Source organism: Equus asinus, chromosome 2 (genome assembly GCF_041296235.1).
Source record: "Equus asinus isolate D_3611 breed Donkey chromosome 2, EquAss-T2T_v2, whole genome shotgun sequence".
Classification (NCBI taxonomy): domain Eukaryota; kingdom Metazoa; phylum Chordata; class Mammalia; order Perissodactyla; family Equidae; genus Equus; species Equus asinus.
In genome coordinates, this window is record NC_091791.1 from 62,348,315 (window position 1) to 62,373,339 (window position 25,025).

The 25,025-nt window shown below is 36.9% G+C and overlaps 1 protein-coding gene across 4 annotated transcripts in view; it reads left to right on the top strand.

Moving 5' to 3' along the window:
* Positions 1-25,025, top strand: part of VCL (vinculin) — a 97,080-nt gene that overhangs the window by 38,252 nt on the left and 33,803 nt on the right. For all 4 annotated transcript variants that reach the window (XM_070490656.1, XM_070490668.1, XM_014860621.3 and 1 more), the window contains exons 3-6: positions 13,292-13,442; positions 13,603-13,711; positions 15,379-15,501; positions 17,209-17,369. In XM_070490656.1, the coding sequence (XP_070346757.1) occupies positions 13,292-13,442; positions 13,603-13,711; positions 15,379-15,501; positions 17,209-17,369 (544 nt within the window). The remainder of the gene's footprint in view (positions 1-13,291; positions 13,443-13,602; positions 13,712-15,378; positions 15,502-17,208; positions 17,370-25,025) is intronic.

Sequence of the window (25,025 nt, forward strand, 5' to 3'; positions counted from 1 at the left end):
GATTTCTACATAGTGTCTGCTTTGGCAACACTAAAGAATAAAATAAGTTTAAAAAATTTATTCTTAGATCAATTTCTACTCCTAAATATTAGAATGTCAGTGGTAGAGAAAACAGAAGACTCCTGGTCTGTAGATAGATTTATACCTAAGTAATCTGGTGTGTAATTAGATATTTTTCAGGGAAGGATATGACATTTACAGAATTTTTGACAGTTTCAGGATTTGGGGGTCTCAAAATCAAATCAAAATCTATTTGTGTGACTGGCAATTAAGGGCATGTTGGAATGTTGGAAAGTGGTTTAATATCGTTTAAAGATTATATATTTGAGTTGTAACTGTCAATGAGGGACTTCCAATGCTCAGGTAATTCCTTATTGTAAAAGTGAGATCTAATTTAATATAGAGCAAGATTTGCATTGTCACAGAAAGACTTTTTCTTGGGTGGAGCAAAAGTTATCTGATCCCTGACTGCACTGGCAGATAGAGTTTACAATTTACTAATTTTACCCAAGATTTCATTAATAGCCACATGCTTGCACAAGAGGTATACAGTTGCATGATGATTGCCTTAGAAACTGCTACAATATTCATAGACTTCAGAAGTATAATGACAATGCTGTAATGTTAAAATATCTGTTAGACTCACCCTATAAGAAGTTATTTGTTCACCTCAGAAATATGAAAGATTATAATACTACGAAAAGCTAAACACTAACAAATTGGATAATCTAGAAGAAATGGATACATTCTTAGAATCATACAACCTTCAAAAACTTAATCAAGAAGAAATAGAGAATTTGAATAGACCAATCGCTAGTATGGAGATAGAAACAGTAATCAAAAACCTCCCCCAAAATAAAAATCTAGGAATAGACGTCTTCCTTGGTGAATTCTGCCAAACATTCAAAGAAGACTTCACACCTGTCTTTCTCAAACTCTTCCAAAAAGTTGAAGAGGAAAGGAAACTTCCTAACTCATTCTACAAGGCCAACATTACCTTCATATGAAAACCGGACAAGGACAACACAAGAAAAGAAAATTACAGGTCAATACTGATAAACATCAATGCAAAAATCCTCAACAAAATACTAGCAAATCGAATACAACAATACATCAAAAAGAACATACACCGACATCAAGTGGGATTTATTCCAGGGATGCAAAGATGGTTCATCATCCAGAAATCAATCAATGTGATACAGCACGTTAACAAAATGAAGAATAAAAATCACACAATCATCTCAATAGATGCAGAGAAAGCATTTGACAAGATACATCATCCATTTATGATAAAAACTCTGAATAAAATGGGTATAGAAGGAAAGTACCTCAACATGATAAAGGCCATAAATGACAGACTCACAGCTAATATCATACTCAATAGAGAAAAACTGAAAGCTATTCCTTTAAGAACAGGAACCAGATAAGGATACCCCCCACCTTTGCCACTCTATTTAAGGTAGTATTGGAAGTCCTAGCCAGAGCAATCAGGCAAGAAAAAGAAATAAAGGGGATCCAAATTGGAAAGGAAGAAGTGAAACTGTCACTATTTGCAGATGATATGATTTTATATATAGAAAACCCTAAAGAGTCTGCCAAAAAAATTTAGAGATAATAAATGAATACGGAACAGTTGCAGGATACAAAATCAACATACAAAAATCAGTTGCATTTCTATACACTAACAGAAAGCAGAAATTAAGAGAGAACAGAAAGAGAAATTCAGAATACAATCCCATTGGGGCCGGCCTAGTGGCACAGCAGTTAAGTTCGCATGTTCCACTTTGGCGGCCTGGGGTTTGCCGGTTCAGATCCTGGGTGTGGACATGGCACTGCTTGGCAAGCCATGCTGTGTTAAAGCGTCCCACATATAAAGTAGAAGAAGATGGGCACAGATGTTAGCTCAGGGCCAGTCTTCCTCAGCAAAAAGATGAGAATTGGCAGCAGATGTTAGCTCAGGGCTAATCTTCCTCAAAAAAAAAGAGAATACAATCCCATTTACAGTTACAACAGAAAGAATAAAATACCTAGGACTTAACTAAGAGGTGAAAGACCTGTACACTGAAAACTGTAAAACATTTTTGAAAGATTGAAGCAGACACAAAGAAATGGAAAGATGTCCATGCTCTTGGATTGGAAGAATTGACGTAATTAAAATGTCCATACTATTTTAAGAGAAGATTTTTGTCTCTTAACATAGACAACCAAGTTTCTGTGAGATAATCGTTCATATATGCCAGTTACTTTGCTGCATTTTTGACCTAGAGCAAGCACTCAAACTTTAAATAGTTTACCTTTGAACTTGCCACATTAAACATAATTGGGTACTACTGTTCTTCACAGACGTTCTCAAACAAAAATGATTTAAGTTTTGAGTTTTCTCAATGATGAACTCTGAGTCATTTTATTAACTTGTAGAAAAGTTCTAAACAGCTTGGCAGGGGTTTAATCCTTGGTTTGCTTTGTATACCCTTCGTGACTAAGAAATAAACAAATAAAACTTTAAACATGTAATGCTTTGGTTTCCATTGTCTATAGAGTAAAAATCAAGATTGAAAGTAACTCCAGGGGTTACTCACATTTATTGAGTGCATATTGTTGGATCAGATACTTATATATTTTCATTTTCTCATGTAATTCTGAGAACAACAACTTCAAGGTATTAATAACTCCATTTTACAGATAAGAAAACTGAGGTTTGATAAACGTTAACTCATCCAAGGTTGCTTAGCTAGCTAGTGGTGGGCATAATTCCTGTTGGTGGTCTTGTGGCTTCCAAGTCGTGTTCTTTCCACAATCTGACCTTCTGAGAATTCATGTAGGCCACCCTTCTCTCTCTAGGCAGCACTAACATTACACCACTTGTAGAGGATAACAATTTACACTTTTTCTCAGTATTTCCGAGGAAAGACTGTTACAGAAGTAATTTGTGATGTACTGCAGTGTCTTTCATCTTTTAAGCTGTAAGAAGTTAAAGTCATAACATTTCTTTTTTGAGGAAGATTAGCCCTGAGCTGATCTACCGCCAATCCTCCTCTTTTTTGCTGAGGAAGACTGGCCCTGAGCTAACATCCGTGTCCCGTCTCCATCTTCCTCTACTTTCTATGTGGGACACCTGCCACAGCATGACTTGACAAGTGGTGCATAGGTCTGCATTCGGGATCCAAACCAGCGAACCCTGGGTTCAAAGTGGAACGTGGGAACTTAACCACTGTGCCACCAGGCCGGCCCCATAGAGTCATAACATTTAAAAGCTAAAAGGAATCATAGAGACTATTTAATCCAACTGCTTTATTTTATAGATGAATTGAGGTCATTGGCTGCTCCACCCCTACCCTGCAGAACCAAACAGAAACACTAAAAGTAATTAGACACAAGTATTCCCTTATTACCTTAACTATTCCTATATGGGTCCAGTCCCAAATTAAGAAATTCTCAGGGTTTAAATTTTTTCCCCCACATCTATTTAAAATCTTTATTCTTTCTTTAGTAGAAGCAAAAGAACCTTATAAAAATAGCTCCATTTCTTGAATACTTTTTTTATTTTAAAAGATTGTCACCTGCACTAACAACTGTTGCCAATCTTTTTTCTTTTTTCTGCTTTTTCTCGCCAAATTCCCCCCCCCCCCCCCCGTACATAGTTGTATATTCTAGTTGTGGGTCCTTCTAGTTGTGGCATGTGGGACGCCATCTCAGTGTGGCCTGATGAGTGGTGCCACGTCCGCACCCAGGATCTGAATTGGGGAAACCCTGGGCTGCAGAAGCAGAACGTGTGCAGAAGAAGAGCGGCCATGGGGCCGGCCCCTCTTGAATATTTTTTATGAGCTGGGTACTTTAAGTTGTGTTATTTAATCTCCCTCATCTTGCAGATGAGGAAGCTGAGACTCAGAGAAGCCTGTTAACTCCTTCAAAGTTACCCAGGAGGTAAATGGTAGAGGAAGGATTCAGACCCTGAACTATCTGACTCCCAGGCTTGTGCTCATTCCAGTATTCTAAAATTCTTTCTCACCCTTCTTTCTAAGAATCTCTGCTTATAATGTAATAGTTGTTGTGAGGCTTAAATGAGTGAGACAATGTATGTGAAAGTACCTGGAAAAAAAAGACATTTGGTAATTATTAGCTTCCTTCCTTAGCTTCTGAATCTTTTTTTCCCTCATTTTCTTCAAATAAACTCACTTTTTAAGCTTTTCTCACAGAAAATTTTGCCCTAAACTTACTGTGTCCTGTACTAAGACCTTTCTTTAAAAATCATGATTTTTTAAAATTTAATGCTCTTTCTGTATCTGTTGAAATGATCATGCATTTTTTATTTATAAGATGGTTTCTGGTCTACTACAAGATTATAGGTTTTCTGATGGTGAACCATCTTTGCATTTTGGATAAACCCTAGTTGGTTGTGGTTTAAAAAAGAAAATGCAGAGCTAATTTCAATTTGCTAATATTTTTAAAGGATTTTGCTTCTCTGTTCATGAGGGATCCTGATCTATAATTTTCTTTCCTGTTCTGTTCTTATCCAGTTTTGGTATCAGGTTTATTTTAGCTTCGTAAAATAAGATCTCTTCCTAGTCTTTGAAACAGTTTACATAAGATAAAGATGATCTTTCTTGAAAGTTTGGCAAAACTTGCATCTAAAGAAAACTTTCTAGGTCTGGTGTCTTTTGGAGTAAGAAACTTGATTACTCATTCAGTTTCTTTTTATCGTCGAATTCAGGTTTTAAATTCATTTTTAGTTAACTTTGACAATCTGATTCTTTTCTAAGAAATTATCCATTTTATCTATCCTTTTTTGTTCAGTATTATTTATTTCTGCCTTTTTTTCTTATCACTCTTTTAGAGATTTATGTTTTAGTTTTTTCCCCAAAGATCTATTTCATTAAATTCTTCTCTCCTACTTATTATTTTCTAAGTTTATTATTTGAATACCTTATTTTCAATATTTCAATCTTTATATTTAGTCTTTCTTGTTTTTATTTTTTATTTTTTTAAAGATTGGCACCTGAGCTAAGAACTGTGGCCAATCTTTTTTTTTTTTCTGCTTTGTCTCCCCAAATCCCCCCTGGTACATAGTTGTATATCTTAGTTGCAGGTCCTTCTAGTTGTGGCATATGGGATGCCGCCTCAACGTGGCCTGACAAGCGGTGCCATGTCCGCACCCAGGATCCGAACCCTGGGCCGCTGCAGTGGAGCGCGAGAACTTAACGACTTGGCCACGGGGCCGGCCCCCTCTTGTTGTTAAATAGATGTATTTAGGCTCTTATTTTGCTCTAAGTCCTACTGCAAGTTTAGAAACAGCTATAGGTACTTTAATGGTTGTTCAGCCCTAAATATTTTGTAATTTTGGTTGTGAATTCCTCTTTAACCATGTGCATTCTAAAGATTTTTAAATTCTTTTTACTATTTTTTTTCTTTCTTCTTTTTCTCCCCAAATCCCCCCAGTACATAGATGTGTATTTTAGTTGTGGGTCCTTCTAGCTGTGGCACGTGGGACGCCACCTCAGCATGGCCCAATGAGTGGTGCCATGTCTGCGCTCAGGATCTGAACCAGCAAAACCCTGGGCCACCACAGCGGAGCGTGCAAACTTAACCACTTGGCCATGGGGCCAGCCCAAATTTACTATTTTTTTATTGTTATATATCTAATTAAGTGCATTGTGCCCAAAAGACATGGTTGGTATAGTATCAATTCTTGGAAATTCTTTTGTGACATAAGTAGTCAGTTTTGAAAGTGTACTATGTGTGTTTGAAAAGAATGTATATTCTCTTTTGCTTGAGTACAGGGTTCTCTTTATATTGATTAGGTCAACATATAAATATTATTGATCAAACTTTTTATAACCTTACTATTTTTTTCTGTTTGAACTGTCAGTTTATGATTGAGATATGTTGAAATCTCCTATAATAATTGTAGATTTGTCAATTTTCCTCATAATTGTCAGTTTTAGCTTTATATATATATATTTTTTATTTTTTTGCTGCAGAAGATTATCCCTGAGCTAACATCCATGCCAATCCTCCTCCACTTTATATGTGGGTTGCTGCCACAGCATGGCTGACAAGTGGTGTAGGTTCATGTCCAGGATCCAAGCCCATGAACCTGGGCCACCAAAGCAGAGTGCACTGAACTTAACCACTATACCATGGGGCCAGCCCTTTAGCTTTATTTATTTTAAAACAATATTATTAAGTGGCTAGAAATTTATAATTCTCCTGGGTCCTAAATTCTGTTAATTATTTTATTGTTTATTATCCTTTTTTAGAATGATTGTTGATTGATATTAGCCTACTGTAGGCTTGTATCTCCAGATTTTGTTGTTCTTTTTTTTAAACCATATTCTAGTTTTTGGCAATTTTCTTCATAAGTAAAAATATTCTCTTATTATTGTATCTATTCCAGTTCACTTTGTGTTTATACCTCTAGCTCATTTATTACATTGTGCTATAGAGCAGTGATTGTCAACTTTTTTCACCATAAGGAACTTCAAATAATAATAGTGAAACTTTTTATTATTATTGATTAAGAATGTATAAGAATGAAAGATAAAATGAATTTGTAATGTTTTAAAATAAATTTTTATTTTATTCATCACAACAGCATCCACATACATTTGAAACCTACTAGTATCCATAAGACACACTTGCTTATACGTTCATCTGTTTCTGCTGTAACCCGAGCATGGGATGGAGGAAGGACCGTAGGAGCTGATGGACCTGTAGGTAGCAGAGTTCTTGACTGAACCTTGCATGCTCAGAATCTCCTCTTCCTTCACAGATGCCAGATTTGAACAGGAGGTGAAGGAAATGGGGAGAAAGACTAGGACTAATCATTCAGGCTTTAAAGGATTCAAAGGTTGTGGCTCATACTCTACCTTTCAAATAAGCTCTTACCAAGACTTGAGGAGCGTATAGCTTGGGCAGCGGTGACACTTCTAACCCTCCCATTCCCAGGGTGCTGCTTCCCCTTCAGTTATCTCTTGGCTCTGGCAGAATCCTGTTTTGTTTGGAGGTTAAGTCAAAACTGGCTGCATACTCTCCTAATCTTATCTGAAATAGAAGAATTCAGTGAGCCCATGGTGTTTATATGTGTATTTTAGCTTTATAATCTCAGTATACATATTCTAGCAAAAAGAGTTTGGTGTTGCCTTTAAAGGGTTCTCAATGTTTTTAGCATGACTCATTGTGGTTTTTAATTTTAGTTTTTGGGTATACACATGCAGTGTCTTGTATTATCACTGAGTTATGACAGGAAAAGTAATAATTTGTGGATGAGGTCTGTAGGATCTTTAGGAGCACGGGGTTAGTTAGAACAGCATGTTGTAGTGTTATCATACTGTGTACACGTGGGTGAGTTGGTGCTGTGGACTTGCTACTTGAACTAGATTACAGCTTGTCATTGTATTCTGTGTTCCTGACTCCCTCCTAAACACTAACTTCTTATGGCCTTCACTCAGGTTTCTAGATGACTGATGGCTGAGGATCCTTGACTTTTCTCAAAATGGCAACGCCAGGAGCAAAGCATATTGGCTAGTACTTGGATGCCACAGAATGAATCTACTTTTGCTATTTTGAAGTAAAATTTGTGCCAAATGGCTAGTATTTAAAAGAAAATTTTATTTTCACACATCTGCCTGGGTCTTTTGAGATCATATATTATTTTTATTATTTTTTAATCACGTGTACAGACATGAAAAGATCTGAGAATGGAATGACTTGATTAGAGAAGCAGTACTTCCTATCTGAGGGATACTAGAAAGGCTGAACATCAGTGGCTGGTGCCTGAAATTTCACTGGAGCTCATTCATCAGATTAACAATTTAAATGCTTTAATAGCTCGTGAAGGGAGAATTTTTGAGGCCTCATTTGTCATTTTCACTTATCAGACCTTTGGCTGTGGGTAGGCTCTAAATATGGGAAACCAGAGAGAGTTTGAGGGGCTGCCCCCTACCCTCATGTCCTGGTCTCTCAAACTCACATCTTATATTTATGAAGGGCCTGGACTTTAGTATTATCTTCAATGATACCATATATGTAGTCATAGATAAAAACAGGGAATCTTAAAAAGTTTTTATCATGCAATTATTGGTATGAAATGTGAACACTTAAATGTACCATCATGTTTATGATCCTGTTCTGGCACTTCTTCATTTTTAAATATGATGGGCTTCTCAAACTTGGAAGTGATCTGGGCCATTCTTGATCTTTGAGAGACCCTGCACCGATGGGAAGGGAAGGAAAGTCTCAACATAGGTTAAGAAGAGAGCAGGAATAGCCCTTCCAGTCAGTTTTGCCCGCCAAATAACTATGCTAGAGCCAGCCTAGTTGACAATGGAGGTGCTGGGTGCAGTGGCCACAGTGGGGAAAGCCTCACCGACCAGCCAGTTGTGTTCTCTTTCTTCCTTCCACCTGTTTCCTTCACATCTCCCAAGTGTTATCTGTGCTTTGTGTGATTGGATATGCTTGTGCTCTGACCAACTCTCTCTCAAAAGGACAGATCCCAAGATGTAAACACCAGCTGCCTTAGGTGTGCTTCCAGGAAATCAGATTTTCATGTGTTCTGCTCTATAGCACTTCAGTCTTTAGCAAATAGGGTGCATTTTTTGTGTGTGACAGTATTTATAAGCTAAATGGCTATACCATCAAAGGTCAGGTTTTATTAAAACAGTGAATTTGATATAGCATAGTTGCCCCCCCCCATGTGTTTTTGGGGGGTGGGGTGAAAGTTTAACTTGTCGAATGTTTTGGAGAGCTTTTCAGTTTTAAAATAGGGAGTAGTATATGTCTACTCATCAGACTCATCAGACTGTCTCCTTTGTATTATTTTGTCCAAAGGTCTCTCTCCCTTTCCTCAACTAAAACAGTGATCTGGAATATGATGACTGATTTTTACAGCAGCAGGTTGAGATTGTTTAGTTTCAGGGTGAGTGAGTTACCTGCACTTTGTGATAGTAGACTGCCCTCCCTAGTCAAACCAGGCATATTGCCAATGCATGTTAGTTTTTGCAAAAGACTCTCGTGTGTGTGTGTGTGTGTGTGTGTGTGACAGAGAGAGAGAAATTATTCCATTGGAAAAACAGCTCAAAGAAATGCTATGAAGAGAATCATCTTTATAAGTAGTGTTGAGCTTCTGAGGGCAGGAGCAAAGTTGTCTTTACCTTCTCCATGTCAACTTTCCTAATCTCTCGGGTAAAAATGACTTCTCTCACTTTTATGTCCCCTCAGCATGTGCTGGACATATTTCTAGATACTAATTTGTATTTGTTTACATGTATGTCTCCTCCTACCAAAGTGGTAACCCTTTAAAGGTAGGGACTTATAAAAAAAAAATCTTTCTCTTTCTAGGACTCCTATGGCATGTAGTAGGTCCTGAATCTGTTAGCTGAACAAATATATGAAAGAATTAAACTAAAGGAATCTAAGCTTAGTAACTCATTTCTGGATGCAGTCTAGAAAAACCTTTCAAATGACTTGTGACAATCAGTCTTTGCAATCTCTGAATCTGTTTTTCTCTTATTTTTCTTAAATAAAAAGTTAAGCATAAGTTTAAGCTGCTTGATTAATGATAATTGAAATCACGTGGAACTGAGTAGTTTGGAACCTTTACATCTCTTAAATTGTATCAAGTTATATCGTATGTAATTCTGGGAAGAATGGGTTAGTGAGTTATGAGTGAACGGATTTGGGGGCCCATAAGCTGTCATTGGCCCATTGATCTAAAGCATAAGAATTTTCTATTAATTTAGGTTGAAGACTCAAAGGCAGAGAGAAGACTTAACCTATGCTAGTTGATTGATTTAAAGTATGTAAATCAATATTATTAGTATGTAGTCAGGACATATAGTTATTTAGGAAACAGACCTTATCCCTAATGTCATTCTGTAAAGTGCTTTTTAAAAAATTCAGAGTTGTATTAAAAAGTAGAAGATTGCTTTAAGAAGCCAGGCAGCTGCAATGTTTAAATAAAATCTATTTTCCACAGACAAGACAGACTCCGTCCTGTTTCTGACTACTGGTTAGTCATGGTGGGATTTGTTTGGCTTTTTATGAGTGTCATTAAATTTTAATGTCAATAAGATCAGATGTCTTATTGTAGGAAAAAAATGGTATAGTGTCTGTTTTGGCATTGTCATTTTACCACACAAGGGAACCGTTAGTGGAGAATCAAATTTGTTGCTGCAAACCTTTTCCATTTCATCTCTTTTTTTTTTCTGTTTCCTTTCTCCATGATAGTTATTCCTAACTCTCATTTAATTTTTGTTTTTTCCAAATTTGAAACACTTATGCAGTAACTGGATCCTTACAAATAGCTGTAATGCAGCAGTTGCGTCCTATGATGCTTGTTTGTTTGCTATAATTTCATCAAAGTTTATGTTACCTGGAAATAAAATAAAGTTTGTGACTTGATAAAGTTAATGATTTCTGTGGGCCAGATGATTTCATGATTGCCTGTACTTGTTGAAAATTCATTCATTTATTCAACAAATATTTATTGAGCTTTTATTATGTGTCGGGCATTGTATCCTCTGAATACATTAATGAACAAGATAGACGAGGTCCTTTGCCTTGCTGAATTTATAGTCTTGTGGGAGATAGAGAAAACAAAATTGAGAGAGTGTGATAAGTCTCATGGGAGCACGTAGGAGAGGAACTCATAGATTTGCGATGGTTTCCTAAAGTGTAAGAGGCATTTAAAAGCGTAGTCTAAGAGAACAAGTGGGAGTTAGTGAAGCAAGAGAGCGGGGAGAGAGAGGTATTTCAGTTAGAGGGAATGGCTCTAAGAAACCTTGAAGCAAGAGCTCAGTGTTGTTCACCTAGTGATCTTTAATGAGTGGTTGGCTGTTCCTAAAGGACTTTTGAAATACTTCTAAATATTTAAAGTTCTCATTGAAACATTTTTAAATCATAAGTTTAGCTAGTTGCAAAGGTTGTATTTTCTGCCATATTGTATATTATATGTATGTGTTAAGTATGTTTCCATGTAAATTTAGCTTAATTTATGGAAAACATCTTGCATAATCATTGGCAAAGCCAGTCTTCACTGTCTAACTAGCCAGCAAATCAAATTTACTTTTTCTAACTTCATTTTTTTTTAATGATTATTATTATTTTTTAAAAGATGTTATTGTTTTTCCTTTTTCTCCCTAAAGCCCCCTGGTACATAGTTGTATATTCTTCCTTGTGGGTCTTTCTAGTTGTGGCATGTGGGATGCTGCCTCAGCATGGTTTGATGAGCAGTGCCATGTCTGCTCCCAGGATTCGAACCAACAAAACACTGGGCTGCCTGCAGTAGAGCACATGAACTTAACCACTTGGCCACAGAGCCAGCCCTTTCTAACTTCATTTTTAAAAAAGTTCTTGTTTTTTTTTTTTTTTAAAGATTTTATTTTTCCTTTTTCTCCCAAAGCCCCCCAGTACATAGTTGTGTATTTTTAGTTGTGGGTCCTTCCAGTTGTGGCATGTGGGATGCCGCCTTAGTGTGGCCTGATGAGTGGTGCCATGTCCGCACCCAGGATTCGAACTGGTGAAACCTTGGGCCGCTGCAGCAGAGCGAGAGAACTTAACCACTCGGCCACGGGGCCAGCCCCCCAAAAATTCTTGCTCTTATGAGTTAATTATCTTTTAAAGATATTTAAATAGTAAGAAAAAATATCTACCCACATAGTTACCATTTTGTGCTCTTCATTTTTTCTATATATTCAAATTTGCATCTGTTATAATTTTGCTTCTTCCTGAAGGACTTCCTTTAATATTTTTTATAGTTCAGGTCTGCTAGTGATGAATTCTTTTAGCTTTTATATATGTGAAAAAGTCTTTATTTTGCCTTAATTTTTGAAATATATTTTTTGAGGGTATAGATTTTTAGATTGACAGATTGTTTTTCTTTCAGTACTTTTCTCCACTGTCTTTCTGGCTTGCATTATTTCCAACAAGAAATCTGTTGTTATTTTTTGTTTCTCTGTATATAAAGTGTCATTTTTCTGTGGCTGCTTTTAATATTTTCCCTGTATTATTGGTTTTAAGCAATTTCATTATGATGTGCCTTGGTGTAGTTCTATTGATATTTTTTGTGCTTGAGATTTATTAAACTTTTTGGACCTGGGGCTTTATAGTTCATTAAATTTAGAAAAAATGTCACCATTATTTCTTCAAATATTTTTTTCTGTCCCCTCTTCCTCTCCTTTAGGGACTCAAATTGCACACGTATTAGGCTGCTGGGAGTTATCCCGCAGCTCACTGATGCTCTGTTCATTTTTTTTCTTTTTTTCCTTTCTGTTTCATTTTGAAGTTTTATTGCTGTGACTTCGGTTTCGCTAATTTTTTTTCATGCACTATCTTATGTGCTAGTCACTAGGCTTTTCTATGTTTTCAAATAAGAACATATAATTTTGGCTAAATATTTTAACTTTAAGTGATTTGTTCTATGTCTTTGTAAGTTACTTAGTGATAACATAATGGATTTATTAAATATGAGATTAGAGGAGATGATCTATTAGGTCCTTTTCAACTCTGTATGGATGAATAATCTAATGAATGAATACATTTTAGTAGTACAAGAGGGTCAAGGGGAATATTTGGGTTATTCATTTGGGTTCCTCTTTTAAGTGATCTTCTCTCCACCCCTAAAAAACAGTCTTGGCTGCTTAGCTCATCTATGTTACATTAAACTATATTAATATTAGTCTATTAATAACCGCCTCAGTTATTAATGCCAGTGACATTTTAATTAACAACATAGTGTTATAGGGCTATTTTCAAACAGTCCAATGGATTTGTCAAACAAATCCATTTAGCTCGATGAATGAGAAATTTATCATTGCCTCATGCTTTTTTTCTTTGTGTTTTCTCCTATTCCTTTTCTTCGTCTGATTATTAAATTTCACTTAACAACGGGCTTTGGCATTTTATTTCCAGCTGTTAAATCTGAAACTGTTGTCAAAGATTTCAGTTCTCTGTGTAGTGTCTTTTAACAGCAAGGTGCATAGGGTGAGGAGTAAGGAAACAAAGGAGTTACAGAGATATAGCAACCTAAAGTAAAAGGTCCAAAACATTTTCTCATCATTTTTTGTTGCCAGGAAATAGCAAAAAACAAGGGATTAGTGGAGTGAATGAATGAATAAGCTGCCCTTACTTGTAAATTTTGAAAGCTAAAAACTTAGGTTCTGTTATACATTGGTCTTGACTATTTTCCATGTGGGGAGAAAATGTGAATTTACATCTATTTACTGTCTTTGTATTTGCGTATGATATTCTTTTGCTTGGTTCTGCTAGTGGGTTAAATCCTTACTCCTCCTCACAGGGTCGAGAATGCTTGCACCAAACTTGTCCAGGCAGCCCAGATGCTTCAGTCAGACCCTTACTCAGTGCCTGCTCGAGATTATCTAATTGATGGGTCAAGGGGCATCCTCTCTGGCACATCAGACCTGCTCCTCACCTTCGACGAGGCTGAGGTAGGCAGTCTCTCTCCGACAAAATGCCTAGTCAAAAATAATAATGGAGGATTGATGATTGTTTAGGATGAGAAAATGTTGAATAGCTACACATCTGAATTACCACATTTTCTACTTATTGTTCACTCACTTGACTGAATACCCTGAAATATATTTTCAGGTTCGTAAAATTATTAGAGTTTGCAAAGGAATTTTGGAATATCTTACAGTGGCAGAGGTGGTGGAAACTATGGAAGATTTGGTCACTTACACAAAGAATCTTGGACCAGGTTAGTCATATCCACTTTTTATAATAAAAATTTTTATGGATTGTCCTTGTTTGATCAAGAGGAAAGGAACACTCCCCCCTACTTTTGTAGAAGGTAGGTAATGATGCATTGGGCTTTTAGGTGTCTCTCCTCTGCTGATGGAGTTATGCTGTGCTTCTACTGAGGAGATATCATTGTCTCTGAAAGCTGAATCTGCTTTCTGTCCTGTCTAATGAATTAAACGAGACATTGCAAATGTTGCTGGAGAGTGTAGGAGATACTTTTCTATTACTGTAATGCTTATGGCCACCCTGAATCCTGACCTCTCCATTCCACATTATACAGCATTCCTTCACTGTCTCCCAGCTGGCCTATAGCTCTTGCTAATTAGCCCACCTACTATAAAGGATGCATGCCCTAGCCCAAGCTGCATAATATAATCAGACCTAGAAGAAGAGAAGCGCTACTCTGGCTAATTCTCATTTTGAAATGATTGTTTAGTCGTCTGATAATTGAATATTCAAAATATATGAACAGGTACCAGCTTTTGATGTTATAGACATATAACATGAACTTGAGGGTCCTTAAAGTATGAATGAGACCAATGACAAGACACATCAGATGTTTAACTGGTTAGTATTAAAGATCACATACCACCTTATGAAATTCTTTTGTTTTACGTGAAATGATTTTTATTAACAGTATTTTTGTAAGGTTCTGGTGCAGTCATTCTGTAAACTTACAGCAGTTAAGAATTTCTCTGAACCATCACTGAAGATCACCAGGAAATGGCTTTAGAGCAGTACTCTTTAAACTTTCTTATAGCACTGGGAGAAAATTTTACTTCTTCAAATGAAATCTTATGCAGAGTCCCAACATATAAAAGACAAAAATAGAGCTACTCTGGGGCGGGCCCACCTTTTCTATCTTCATTTGGTACTTCTTGACGATCTGTGAACTACTTACGAAATCCTAAGAGCAGTTTGAAAATCAAAGCTTTAGAGAATCACATAGCACCTTTGAATAATAACCAAAGTAAACAAAAAGGGCTAGCAGGCTGATTCCAAAACACCAGATGCTTTCAGATGCTCTCATCACTATAATTATTTTTATAATATTTTATTTGTTTCTAATTATACAAGTAGTACATGCTTATTTTGGATAAATTGGAAAGTACAGAAAAATATAAAGATGAAAACAAAACACATTATTGCAATTCTTAAGATTCTTTTCAGTCACTATACTCTGAATACTAAGTTCATTTGAGATTCTTACATACGTAGGCGCAGTGGCCAAGTACATGGCCTGAAACCTGTAAACATGGTAGCCAGGAAAAATATTTTTTTCCTACTTGTGAATTTACTTTTTACAAATATATATTTATTCATTTCAATTTTTTTATATTTATGAATGTGTATATGTCAAATGTGTGAAAATTATGTCACATTTAGGATTTATATTTAATAAATTACTTTTAATGAAAAGATAAAAGTTGCATTAAGTTAGAATTTTCCTGAGAAATTCTATCATCGTAAATGCTAGAGTCCAGTGATAGGATCTGTTGTTTAAATAAGTGTGAACAATCAGTTTGGACTTTCGTAGTAATTCATTAATAGATTTAGGCTCAGAAAGGCAGACTCTGGATTGTTTCACTACTCACCCTGCCCAATTTATTCCTTATGCCCCAGGAATGACTAAGATGGCCAAGATGATTGACGAGAGGCAGCAGGAACTAACTCACCAGGAGCACCGAGTGATGCTGGTGAACTCAATGAACACCGTGAAAGAGTTGCTGCCAGTTCTCATTTCAGGTATTTTCTGCCTGTACTTTATCTTAGAGAAAAAAAAAAATGTTAACATATTCTAAACTCTGATGTTCATTTTCTTTTGTTGCATGGTTGCATGTCCTTCAGCCTGGGTAAAAATGAGACCTGATGGATTGAGTATTACCTGATGACTGCAGCTGATTGGCTAAGAACCAGTATTCATTTTCTCTAATGCTCTCCTCCTGCTCTTTGTTTGAAACTGCCCTTCTGTTGCCTAGTTCTGTTCTTGTTAAATTCTAATAGGTTCTTTTTCCAGGAGGTGGAATCTCCTCTAGGATCAGTAATCTGGGATGTATGAATTTTGACACCTTTATTTGTGTTATAAAAAAACAATTAGGAGCTAGAATGGATATTATGGAGTACTGTATGATAAAGAAGTGAACCCAGAATGCTTTTCAGTGTTGTGTTAACACAGTTTTTCCTAAAATATATTTAACTGTTCTCTACATTGTAGAGCTGATGGCCTACACCAACTGGGATCACTTTCCCATTGAAAAGAGTCCAGAAATACAAACATCGTGGCTACTCTCTCAACAAGCAAAAGGGAGTTATGCTTATTGAGTGTCTAGTATGTACAGACACCTCATGGTTTATGTAGTTATCTTAGTCAAGTTGTGGTTTGACTGTTTAACTCTCAGAAGGCAGCTTTATTTTCAGAATCTTTTTTTTTTAAAAGATTTTATTTTTCCTTTTTCTCCCCAAAGTCCCCTGGTACATAAGTTGTGTATTTTTAGTTGTGGGTCCTTCTAGTTGTGGCATGTGGGATGCTGCCTCAGCCTGGCTTGATGAGCGGAGCCATGTCCACGCCCAGAATTCGAACTGGCGAAACCCTGGGCCGCCAAAGCGGAGCATGTGAACTTAACCACTCGGCCACGGGGCTGGCTCCTATTTTCAGAATCTTATGAGGCATGTCACTGTGACCCCCAACAACTGCCTTCCTGCTTTGGCATTTCAGGTAGTAACTAAAAAAGGAGATATGTGAATGTAAGAGTTCAGAAAGCCCTTACGTGAACTAGAAAACAAAAATTTGATAATAGAGTCTTATAATCTCTCGGAAACAGTGAGGCCAACTGATCCATGTGGCAGAAAGATTGTTGGGAAGAGGATTTCTTCCTACTCTAGGTAACTCGATGAAGTGTTGATTAATCTTTATTTTTATAACTTTAATTATTTCATGGAAAGATACTCTCTCCAGTGTTTCATATTACTATTATTTTCTTATTCCTCTCTTTTGGGGGTTAGAAAGTCCCTGCTACATGTTGAGAGAAATCCTGCAAGATAAACACTTTGGGAATCTCTCATCGAGATTGGGGGCAGCAGGATACTCCACTGATGGTTTTACTGACTGTTTTTATCTTGTCCCATTAGGCTTGTGTTAGAGGGGGCCAGTGTTAGGGCTGGGATGATAACTGATTTAGGACATTGGATATTTTGTGATTGTAGGTCATCAGTACATGCACGTTAAATTAGTTCTGTGATCATGCTTGGTGATGTTTTGTACGTTGAGTTTTCTTTACAATGACAGTTGCTGATGTAGGAACTTTATTGGCAGATTTGCAGTGTTTGTTTTTATATTCTTTTTAAGACCTTAGAAGCCCAAAACATGTGTTCAAAGTGTAGAACATTTTGTGTGATATTGTTATACAACAGGATTAAATTCTAAGCTTATTTTTTGATCTTTTATTTTTATAGCTATGAAGATTTTTGTAACAACTAAAAACTCAAAAAACCAAGGAATAGAGGAAGCTTTGAAGAATCGCAATTTTACTGTAGAAAAGATGAGTGCTGAAATTAATGAGATCATTCGTGTATTACAACTCACTTCTTGGGATGAAGATGCCTGGGCCAGCAAGGTAAGTGTTATTGGAGGAGAACTAAGCAAAATCCCAAATTCTCCCCTCCTGGGGGTTTGATTGTCGTATATAGTCATGTGTTGCTTAATGATGGGGATATGTTTTGAAAAATGCATTGTTAAGTGATTTCATTGTTGTATGAACATCACAGAGTATATTTATACAGACCTAGCTGGTATAGCCTACTATACACCTAGACTATCTGGTACTAATCTTATGGACCACCATTGTATATGTGGTTCATTGTTGACCAAAATACTGTTATGCAGTACATGACTGTATTTTATCTTGTAATTGTGTGTAGAATAAGACTGTTCAGACATTATGAAAGTAATTTCTTCACTTTTGTTTCATGGGTTACTTGCTACTTTTTCAAATTTCCTTTGCTACAAGGTAAAAAAAAGAAATAGTTATGTGGGATGAATGTTGGTTAAAGGCTGAGATGTGTAGCTTTGCCTTCATGCTAGAGTCTCATGGACTGGGCTGGTGGAGGAATTCTGGTGTGATGTATACTCCTGTGGGTGGGAGCCCTACCTTTTTCATGGGTGGTTGTTACTAGGTGACTAAGTAAAATACAGAATATGCCTGTGACTAAATTTTATGGAAAACTTTTCCATAACCAGCCTTTGACCCAGAGAAATCTACAGAGGGAAACTGTTGGCATTTCTAGGTGTGTCCCTTCGTCATTGAGTTTTCCCTAAGGAGAGCTTAATTAAAATATTAGTTTTCACATTTGTCAGTTAGTTTGAGGGGATCCCTTTACCCTTTTCTAGAATTTCTTCTTGGACTCCAAAAGAGTTGATGGGTTCCTTCTAGAGCCCAGCAGCTGTGGTTTTGTGTTGCTGCTGTTCTGGTCTGCTTCTCCCTGTCTAGTGACTATCTCGGGGAACAGAGACACTTGGGTTTACACTTTCTGTGTAGGAGCCCAAGATACAGGTGGTGGGGCGAACACACTGTCTCCAGGATCCAGCTTCCCCATGTGTGACCCAAATGTTGTCTCTAAGGCTACCCAGCAGGCTGGTAGCAGACTAAAGAGGGGATTTTTGTAGTGTGACTTCCACTGGGTGCTGGTAGGGCTATGTTTGTCCTCCAGGATACTTGTAAGGTAAGATCAAAGCTGGGGCCTAGGGGCTGGCCCCGTGGCCGAGTGGTTAAGTTCGGGTGCTCTGCTGCAGGCTGCCCAGTGTTTCGTTGGTTCGAATCCTGGGCGCGGACATGGCACTGCTCATCAAACCATGCTGAGGCAGCGTCCCACATGCCACAACTAGAAGGACCCACAACGAAGAGTATACAACTATGTACCGGGGGGCTTTGGGGAGAAAAAGGAAAAATAAATATATAAATAAAATCTTTTAAAAAAAAAGCTGGGGCCTAAAATCACCAGCCCTCTCTCTTGTTGCCCAGAAAGCGCATCTAAATATGCAGAAGAAATTAGTCAGCTTATTTTAACTATGGATTTGTTTACAGAGACACGAAGTTCTTGAACAAGTTCTAAGACTGTATTTTAAATCTATATGGTAAAATCATTTTAAGTCTTTGATATTTTACTTAATTTTGCTTTTGCATATTTAACAACTTTCACTTCCCTGTTATGACTTCTTTATGCATCTTTTTTTGTTTTCTTGTTTGTTTTATTCTTTTTCTCACGTTTAGAAGGTAAGCTTTTTCTTGCCCTCTAGTTTCTTTTTCGCTTAAATAGAGAAAAAGCATGTCTGTGAGGTTTTCTTGTGCTGTGTGCTGTGCCTATTCTGTGTGCCGGTGTGTAACACTGTGCTCGAATATGTGTCAGAATATCACTTAATATGGGACGTGGGGCTGTGCTGCGCAGACCGACTCTGGCTCATATTGAGCTGTTTCTTTGGGGAAAGCAAAAGGAAAGACATTATTATGGGATATCAGGCTTTCTCTATTTGGTGGGTACTTTTATCTCTTTGACAGGCTCCTGAGAACTGTTCTCGCCTGGTCATTCTCACTGACTTCATTTGAGGGGCAGGTTTCCCCAGGTAGCTGGTGACTCTTAAGTTACCTGTGGACTCTCTCTTAGGAAAGGAAACTTTCAGCTGATGCTGTCTCTGTATTTGCCTCTCCTACCAGTCTTTTTTGCAGGGTATGGAATTTTGCTTTTGGTGATGTATCATTGAGGTTTTCAGCCATAATCAAAAGGGTAGGCTAGAGAGTTTAGATGGGGCACCTATCCTTCACACTAATCCTAGCCTTCAAAATCAAAAGGAAAAAAGTAAGGTGTATCTAAAGTTTTTCCTGACTTCAATCCATAGCTCACTGCATGTTCTGCTGTCTAAGCTGTGAATCAGCCATAGTTCTTCATGACCTCATGTTCCCCTAACCTGATCTCTTTCCTTATTCTCTCGCCTTTGCTTCTGGCAGAGGAGAAATAGTAAAAAGGAGAAGCAGGCATTGAAGTCTGAGTATTTCTCTGTTTTCGGCAAGGAAAAGTCATACATCATTTAGTAAATTGTTAGTAAGCTTTATTTTGCCCAAGTGCCATTGAGAGCTGCTGCTTTAAAAAAATTAGTCAGTTGAATTTTTCGGGATAAGGATTAGGCACTTGGGGGGATATATAAGGGAAATAGACCTGGTCCCCATGGTGTACAGTCTTGTAGCTGTTTTAGTTTTATGCTGACCTTGAAGGAACCAGACTGCTAGGATGCTGCAAAACAAACTACCAGAATGAAAGAAAGTAAATAAAATTAGTTGTGCTCAAGTACATAATGACATCAGAATGAACAAGAAATGTTTATTTTTTAGCTTTATTTTGCTTTTGTTATACATTTACCTGGTTCAAAAATCAAAATGCTATGAAAAAAATACATGACAATCTCCCTCCCGACTCAATCACCATCCACTCTACCTCCCCTTAGCCTCTAAGAGTAATTGTTTTATTTCTTGGTAGAATATTTAGAAAAAAAATTTTACCTTGACAATGGAAATTGGTAAGTAAGGTTTTGGTTATTTTTCAGTTTAGTAGCATTATGCATCTTTCGTTTCTCAGTTGTAAGCAGTGAATTAATCAGACCATGACTGTCTGTGACCCCTGGGTTCCCATTCTGTTTAATACTACGGTATCTTTTACCTCCTCTGCCCTACCAATAAAGAATTAACCTTGTCTTACCATACTTGTTTCATGCTTCCCCACTGGTGCAGTTTTCTCCTGGAAAGTGGTGGTTCCTCTAGAAAAGTGGGGGAAGAAAGTAAGTGGAAAAAATTCTTGGTAAAAGTGCGTCTTGCCAAATAAGTTAAGATTTTAAAGAGGCAATGCAATAGCTGATTATTTTACCTTTCATACCAACACTCAAATTGCAGATTTACAAATTTAAAAATACTTTGACTTTCAATACTTCATTTCATTTTGAAAGTAAACATTTTCCCCTCCTTAAAGCAATAATCGTCTGACAGTGATCATTAAAAAATAGTTTAGCATTTTTGCTGGGAATACATTATGAAACAAAAGAATTTGTGAATTAAAAACAATTCTAATTCCACCCTTTGTAAATTTAGCAATCTATATTTAATCTTTCTTTTTTGTATTTATGTTACCTGTATCTTGAAACATGCTGAGAATTGAAAGGAAATGAGAAAAATTTAAAAAGCATTTCAATGCTAAGAGTTTCTGAACCCTGCATAGGGCCTCCTGCAGCCGTACCTTGAGTGATTAGATACTATTGTTCAAAGTTAGTTCCTGTGGGTCTCCTCCCACTCTGGGCCTGGGCTGGTGGGCGTAGATGTAGTGACTGACTCAGAAGTCTTGCATAGATTACTCCTCTCTACCAAAGGAGGAAGTATTGGTTAGAACATGCAATCCTGTAATACTTGCCTTTACAGCAGACCATTGGGATTTAAGGGTTGATTTTTATTTCATTTTTGAAAAAATAATGTTGTATGTGAACTTTTTATGAGTCTTCTAGTGTTTTATTTTAGCAGCTAATGCAATGAAAGATTTATCCCTTGGAGTTTGAGTTAAATAGTTAATTTAGGCATTTATGATATTTTATCCCCTCCCCACAAAAAGGAGAAAAGCCCAAAATGTTAAAGGACTTGACATTTCCCTTCTGATCCAAGTGATCTTTTTAGTTGGTACATCTGAAATGCGTTTGTGCACTCACAGGTGGCATAGAATTTTAGAGCAGGGAAGGTATTCTTAGAGATGAGGAACTGAAGCCTGGAAGGGTAACTTGCCTGAAGTCTCAGGCTAGACGACTTGTTCTTCTTGCTTAAATGTAATTTGTAAGGTTTTGTTCTACTGCCCAGTCTATTCTTTCCAGAAACATCCTTGTTTAAAACACTGATTTGTGGGTGGAAATGTGGTCAGGAATGGAATGGAGTGGGAAGAGTGGGGAGGGAGGTGTTTGTGGACAAAGGGAGAGTAGATTAGGCAGTGAGAGAGAGGCGGTTCTTTGTCTCGTATTTAAAATTTTCAAGAGCCTAGGGTTGCAGGACCTTTCTTTTTCTGCTGCAGTTCCTCTTGATTGTCTGTTGGAGGAACTCACTGGTTCTCAGTATTATTCAATGTTCTTTAGGTCTAATTCTATATTAAATTTCAGAGGAAAGCGTGTAGAAAGGAGTTCTTTTAGGTTGTCCTTCTACCTTTTGGTATGTGTGGGAGAGTGCCAAGGCACTGTGGTTTTTTCATTTAAAACCTAGACTCATAAAAGTTTTATAATAAAGGGGACTATAGGGGCCGGCTCCGTGGCCGAGTGGTTAAGTTCACGCGCTCGCTGAGGCGGCCCAGGGTTTGGATCCTGGGCACAGACAGGGCACCACTCGTCAGGCCACGTTGAGGCAGTGTCCCACATCCCACAACTAGAAGGACCGGCAACTAAGATATACAACTGTGTCCGGGGGGGGGTTTGGGGAGATAAAGCAGGAAAAAAAAAATAGATTGGCAACAGTTGTTAGCCCAGGTGCCAATCTTTAAAAAAAAAAAAAAAAGTGGTTAAAAAAAAAGGGGGACTATAGGCGGAGGGGACCAGAAACCTGCCAGCTGTCCCCAAAGCTGCATGACTAGATCTGGTTTCTTTACATTCTTAAAAAACAATAACAACAAACCAGAGAAGAGATTGGTAGAGACTTTTCTCTTTCCCAAATTTGGGATTTTATAGAGAAAAGTACTCAAATGAAGTTGCAGGTTTTTTCTCTTCTATTTCATACCCAGATTGTACTCTGGGTACTTAGACTTACGTGACAAGGTTTAACTAAAAGCTTTGTACATAGTATGGTTGAACACAAGGGTTGTGATTATTTTCACTGTTTATAAATATGTCTCAAAATTGACTTCTAGTCCTAGTTGTTTAGTGAATTTGTTTATATTAGATCCAGTGTTCTTATACTTCTTTTGTTGCTTATGACAGAATTCTGTCAATTCCATAATCAATACTGCCCTTCAAAAGAAATATATATGAGATTCTTAGGAGACCAAAATATTTGTTCCCATAAACATTTTTGTTTTTAATAGATATGACATTAAAATGTATTGTGTTTAAATGATTATTTACAACTTGCTCTGTTCCAGAAAGAATTTAAGGTGGCCCTTTCAGTGACTGCTTTAAATCTCCAAAACTGTCTAAAATTCATGCTATTAAAAACTTGGGTAACTAATTGCAATTCTCAGTTTAAAAATGCAGCTTTATTCCCAATTTACCATTGATTCTTTTTAGGGGAAAATGAGCATCTCTCTTAATTTTAACTTCTTGATGTTGTCACATCTCCCACACAGGAGTAAATTACTCACATCCTGAGAGTCAGATTCTTTCTTTGAAGTGTGGTCGCCATTCACACTTTATTAGGGAGGAAAAAGCAATGATTTTTGAGGATATTGAATAGAGCAAAGCCAGTTTTTCCATTGTGTTTCAAATCATTTTTGGGCAATGGAGAATAAAAGCAGTCATTTAGGTTAGCGAGGGTTATGAATTTTATTTCTAGAGCTGATTTTCTGGGCAGTATTGACCAAAGCCAAAATCGACAAGGCAAAGGTTTGCTGACTATTATAGAAGGTTAGTGGAATCTTTGGCAACTTTCTTTGGTAAAAGAAAAAAATTCCTCAGTTTCATCTAACATAAAATAATGAGGTTTGTTGTCAACAAACCTGAGATCAAATTAGATTCTAGGACTGAACCCCTGTTTCTTCATTTGTAAAATTTAATTACATTTAAATTTGAAGTTCAATGAAGTAATTGAGGGAAAAAACCGACTAAAACAAAACCTAACATGCAGGAAATGCTCAATTAAAGTTAGTTTCCTAACTAGTAGCCTTTAATGCTAGAGTAGACACTTAAGTTTCTGATCTTTGTTTCCCCTTAAATTTAGATTTTTGAAATTAGTAAATATCTATTGTTTCATATAAGTGTGTTAGAAAAATGGTTATTAACAGATTTTAAGTTAAGTATTTTTACATGAATATCATTTCTCTTCATCAGAATGTACACATGCTTCCTAGGTGAGAGATTGTGAATTTTTTTAGTCTGTACCCACACAAAGTCCTATAATTCGTGTTAGATCCTAAAGGCTATCCAACTCTGAGGTTGGGAGTTGCCTGAAACTCTCTCTAAAGAGCTCTTGATTTTGGCTTTGCTATTTTGGATTTAAGCTCAAGTTGACTTTTGAAGGCAGAATTTTCTGTAGAGATAAATGTAGAACAAGATGGAAGAGGAGCAGATATTTAAATTATTAGAGAATCAGAGCACTTAAAAAATGCCACTTGTCTACTTGTGCTAATTACAAATGGATTTTGAAATAGATCCTCCTATGACTCTGCCTTTTAGACTGATATAGCACTACCATAATTCCATATAACTTGATGATAATACTATTTTATTTCCATTTTTTCAGTAATTTAGTTCGCTTCTCTTTAGCTGCTGTGATTGAGATTTGCCATTTAGAGCCTTAGATCGCCACGGTTACAAGAGTAGAACAACCTGTATCTGTTGAGATGCAGAAGAAAGGAATCCAAAGCTGAGAGTCCTATAATTTGAATAGGTACTTTGGAAAAGCTGGGGTCAGGCTGCTGACCTTATATCTAACTATGAGTGCTCCCAGGGCTTATTTGTGCTTAGTGCTGGGTCTCCTTTGAGTTGGAAGTAAGGATGCTCCTGGTTCCCCCCTGTGGAAAACTAGTGGTACAACATATTTAAGAACCCCAGTTTTGCAAGACCGGAAATTGACAAAAGGTAGGGATTTAGGGCATTGCCTAGAATTTCAAAGGTTAACTCTGTGCTTTGATGGATGGACTCTGTAAGAGCCAGTTCCTTAGAGTAAAGGTGAGATAGGCTATCTTTTAAGTTGTTAAATAGAGACTTAAGAAGTGGCCAGTCTGTCAGTTGTGAGGATGGGTACATGGCTATTTGTTATATTGTTCTCTGAATTTTTCTATATTTTTAAAACTTTTATTAAAATATATTTATATTTTTAAAGTGACTAGCCTGTTGTTTCAGCTTCTCATTTATGCTAGCCATTATGAATCCTGAATGTAAACGTTAAATTGAGACCCACTTATTTTATCCTGCCTCTTCTTCCAGGTTAGGGATGGTTACGGGAACTAAGGATGACGCGTGGCAGGGAAGGCCAGAAAAAGACTTCTTTCTTGTATTACATTTAGTGGTTTATTTGTGGAATTAAAACTAAATTGCTAGATTAACATTTTTA